This window comes from Asparagus officinalis, chromosome 7 (assembly GCF_001876935.1).
Source record: "Asparagus officinalis chromosome 7, Aspof.V1, whole genome shotgun sequence".
NCBI lineage: Eukaryota > Viridiplantae > Streptophyta > Magnoliopsida > Asparagales > Asparagaceae > Asparagus > Asparagus officinalis.
Window position 1 is genome coordinate 67,719,901 of NC_033800.1, and position 4,659 is coordinate 67,724,559.

Genomic DNA, 4,659 nt, shown 5'->3' on the forward strand with positions numbered 1-4,659 from the left:
TCTTCTTTGCATAAGTCTCATTGATCACATCATATTTTAGATCCTACGTTAAACAAGACTTAATCACGCCACACGCCGTCCGATTTATCTTCTTCCAAACCTTTTCTTCAATATCATCCGGCTTGTCATCCAACTCCAAAGTGTCTTCCAAATTTTACGTGTTCAGCGCATCCAAAACTTTACATCTCCATAAGCCAAAGTTATTTGTACCATTAAACTTATCTACATCTATCTTTATAGAGCGGATATTCAAACTTTGAACGATCTTCACACCAGAAATACCACTCTCAACACCTTCTTTCTTAGTCATCTTCCTCAAAACACCAACAAACTAATGCGGAAAATAAAAAATAGATCCAAACTGCGAGAAAAGTAGATATTTACCTCTAATTGAAACCCTAACAAGAGCCTCCAAAAGATCTCACCCTCACACGACGGAAAATAAGATCCACAATAGTAAAAATCTCACATTTGTCTCCAATTAAAACCTTATACGAGCTTCCAAAGCGATCTACTCCTCCACCTAATCCAAGCGTAACTTGGTGCTCTGATACCACTTGTTGGGCTCTGAAGCCTCTTTTTTGGGGTCCGAAAAAACACGAAGTCGCCGAGAGAGAAGGCCACACAAACACAAAATTAACAGTACGAACACAAATAACGAATTTTATGTGGTTCAGCAAGTTGCCTACGTCCACGGGGCAAGGAGGGGATGGATTTTACTATTAGAGAGAGAGTACTAATAGAGATTATAAAATCACTCAAAATCTCTCAAACAAAGCTATCAAATCTCTCACACAAACCCCAAATAAATTGCTCAGAAAACTCTCTTTTCTGTACACCAAATAACTCATTTTCAACCTTACTAAACCCTAAAAAACGTGTTTCAATATATATCAAAACACAAACCCAATCAGAACAGGAAACCCGAATCAGGCCCAAACCCGACTAGCGGTCGACCGCCGAAACCATCGTGGTCGACCGGACAGAACGACAGAAACAAAAAAAAAATCATTACAAGGTCCGCGGTCGACCTGCCAAAGACCCATAAACTACCTTGTAGCGTGCATGTTTCCAGTCGACCGCATCCTTAGTCGTGGTCGACCAAGAAACCTCCAAGCTGTTACCTTTATCAAATTTCTTGAGCTTCAACCCCGTCTTCGTCGTTTCTACATTAGCATGAAAACCACTGGGACAAAGAACACTATATTTCGGTCGAGTCAGTAAACAACAATATTTCGGTCAAGTCAGTAAACAACAGGTAGCTTCTAAGAAATCCACACTATCAGACGTACGATATTATAATATTAATTAGTTTTCTTTAATAGAGGTGTCTAGAGTTAAGTGTGTATAAGTTAAACGTAGGGTCTTAACATTTAGGACTTTCATTTCTTTTTCTTGTTAGTTTTTTCCTTTGACAGATGTTCGACAAGGTGTGTAAGTATGGGGGCATCTCCATCTCCTTTATAATCAATGAGAAATATAAAATTTCTCCTCTCTATTTCTTTATAGGTGTTAAAATTAGTGCGCAAGATAGCATAGTGCAACAAAAAACAATGAAGCACAATGTGATCAGGGCTAGAAGATGAAAGTCAGTGACAAAATTGTTAGCCTAGACTGGAATCAACGAAGTCATTTTAGTATTCTCACCCTCCCCTCAATAAGTAGGGACCAAAATGTCTATCAAATGCTACACAAAATCTGGCATGTTTGGTAACCAGCATTTCATTTCGAATACTGTAATAGGCCCAATTACATTGTTTTGATTCAAAAAAAAAAATGAATACCAGACATTCGCCCAAATCCATTAACCTTTTAAGCCCATAATAGCATCAGAATTCTGGAATTCAAATTTGGCTATTTCCCAAACGAAGGGATTGAATTTGAAATTCTAGATTTTAAATTCTAAAATTCAATTCTGAAATTTGAAATCAAATTTTCTTATCCTCCCAGTTATCAGGGAGCTCATAGGCTCACCTGTTGCTTCCCCTAGCTCAGTGGAGGGCGTACACCGGGACCACTAATGCGCTTCAGTGGATCTAAATAACAATGCCGAAGACAGACACGCACATTCATGATATATATTTCTAAATCGATGTTGGTTAAAGATGGTAGCAGACTATTTTGTGGCTAAATGTTTAAAGACATAAATATCTCCTCTAAACCATCTTTTCTACTTTTTATATACACACACTTACTTATGAGAGCACCAACGGGCGGTGGAAGGGGGCCGATGGTGTCGTTAGCCACTGAACTAGTGAAATAAAGTTTAATGCAGACACGCTCATGTCCAAAAGAAAAAAAGATATAAGTTCAATTTGAAAATAAATGATGAATTTCCCCAGGTAATAACATGGAACCTTCACCTCTGCGCGATATCTGCCAAAGTTTCCACAAGGGTGAAAGAGACACAAAAAATTAAAAAACTTAACCCAGGGGGTTTGTCTGCAGCACTTAAACTACAAGGTAGTAAGTTCAAACAGGGATACTACAGGGGGCCTTTTTGAAATTAGCCCACACAAAACAATGACCAATAAAAAACCTAGCAGAGCCTAAGCTGAGGTGTCATCATTTGCCTATGGCCATGAATTAGTCTAAAGAAGACTAATATCTTATTAGCAAATTAAAAAGCACCATCTCCTACATTGTGCATGAGTGCGCGCTCGCACAAGAAAATATCCTGATTATTATTTCTTGTCTTCAAGTCTCAACCAACTAGCGTCCCAAAAGCAATCTTAGTGTTGGAAACAGGGTGTAGATCCAAACCTGCGGGCGAGCTTGAGGAAGTCAGGCGAGGTTGGGTCGATTGCAGGCGAGCTCGAGACCTTCACGCGAGGACGAGCTTCAGGCGAGGTCCAGTCGAAGGCGCAGGCGAGGCGACGAGCTCCTGGCGAGTCGACACAGGCGAGGTCGATGCGAGGCGACCCCACGACTCAGGCGAGGTCGACGTCGCGGGCTTCAGGCGACGTCGAGACCTTCAGGCAAAGTTGAGATCTGTTAGGTGAGCTTGAGGCGGCTTGATACATGCGAGGTCCTTGACGATGTCAAGCGAGTCGTGCACGACAGGCTGCTGGCGAGCTTTGAAAGAGGTCAGGCGAGCTCGCCTTTGATCCTCACAGGCGTGTGCGGGACAGCTGGATCCAGCTGTAGCTAGGGTTTCCCTATTTAAGGGAACCCGGTGCACGAGAAGAGATGAGTCTTCTTCTCAGCGAATTAATTGCAGAAGCCAGACGACGACCATTTATTGAAGAGCTCCTGTAGCGGAGAATTTTCAGAGAAAATTCTCCTGATTCCTGTATCTTTTTTTCAACGGATTGAGAAGAGATTTTCCAAGTTGGAAAATCTCGTGTCTTATTTGATGAACAAAAAGTCTTTCTTTGTTGCTTTTTTGTTTTTGAGAGATCTCAAGGTTGAGATCCGTTCTTTACAAGCTTGTAATCTTCTTTGATATAAAGAAAATTATTTGTGTGGCTCCCGAGGACGTAGGCAAGTCTAACCTCGTTAAAACTCGGTATTCTCTTTTCTTGCAATTATTTTAATTTGCTGTGATTTCTTCTTTCTATCGTCTTAACACAAGATCCTGTAGCGCGAATTCCGCGGAGAATTCATATTTAACAGGTGATCGAGTAGCTTGAATTCCCCATCACTTGGATCTTAACGTTCTGGCTCATGAAGTAGCACAAGAGTCATATTAATCACACAAGCCCCAGATAACGTGGATGAGATACTTAATGATATTTCCTCCTCACCATCACTTTTGAATAAGTCAAAGGCTCTACTTCACAACATCACAACCGAACTGGATGATCCAAATGGATGTTTTCACTTTGTTCACTATGACACAACTTATTGTAAGACATTAATTCATAAAGAAAATTCGATATTAATTGATGTCAAGTAAATAGTATCTACTATACATTATTTACAATACCACCCTAAAGGACCAGAAAGAAAAATCCATCTATACGCCCGAAACACAAGATGCTATACACGTCGAATTCATCATCTCCACTTGACTTTATCTACCAAAACCGGTCCTTGTTCACACTTAAATACCCCGACATCACTTTTCCTCCTGTGTTCCTCATTCCATCTATAAGATAACACCAAGTCGAACCTAAGGCTCCAATGAAGAAATCAGCTTCAGTTGCCATTATGAAATTGACGAGGGGATAATTGGTGCTTGTTTCTCGCCCTAGGCTCGCCTCGTATGTTGCCATCGTTATATTCCCAACTTGGCGGGTTACGTTCGTGAAGTAGAAGTTCCAACGGGGGTATAATCTTGTCTTATCAATGACTTCCTGCGAATATTATTTACATGGTTTTAAATAAGATTGCTATATAACAGCCTTCAACTCGTAAATTATGTCGTACGTAAAAACATTAGATGAAAGAACACAAATAACAGGTTTTACTAAAATATCACATGAAAGTTAAAAAAAAAATTATATAACATCGTATGAGAGATACTTTAGCTGTTATTTGTCTGGAAATGTAGTGGGGTAGAATTTGAAGCAGTAGCATATAAGGGTAGGTTAAATTATCAGCATTTTGATCTGGGTTAATTGTGGATAGTCCCATGTACTATCACTCAATTGTTTCTATGTTGCAGATTGACTCTGTAAGTGAAATCTTTTTACTTTTACCCTCAGGAGGTTATTT

General features: G+C 39.9%; 1 protein-coding gene across 1 annotated transcript in view; it reads right to left on the minus strand.

The window, feature by feature from the left end:
- The window catches only part of LOC109849645, a 23,154-nt gene continuing 22,271 nt past the window's right edge, over positions 3,777 to 4,659 (minus strand). Inside the window, 1 exon segment of the mRNA XM_020419502.1 lies at positions 3,777 to 4,298. Coding sequence (XP_020275091.1) covers positions 4,020 to 4,298 — 279 coding nt within the window. The 3' untranslated portion in view covers positions 3,777 to 4,019.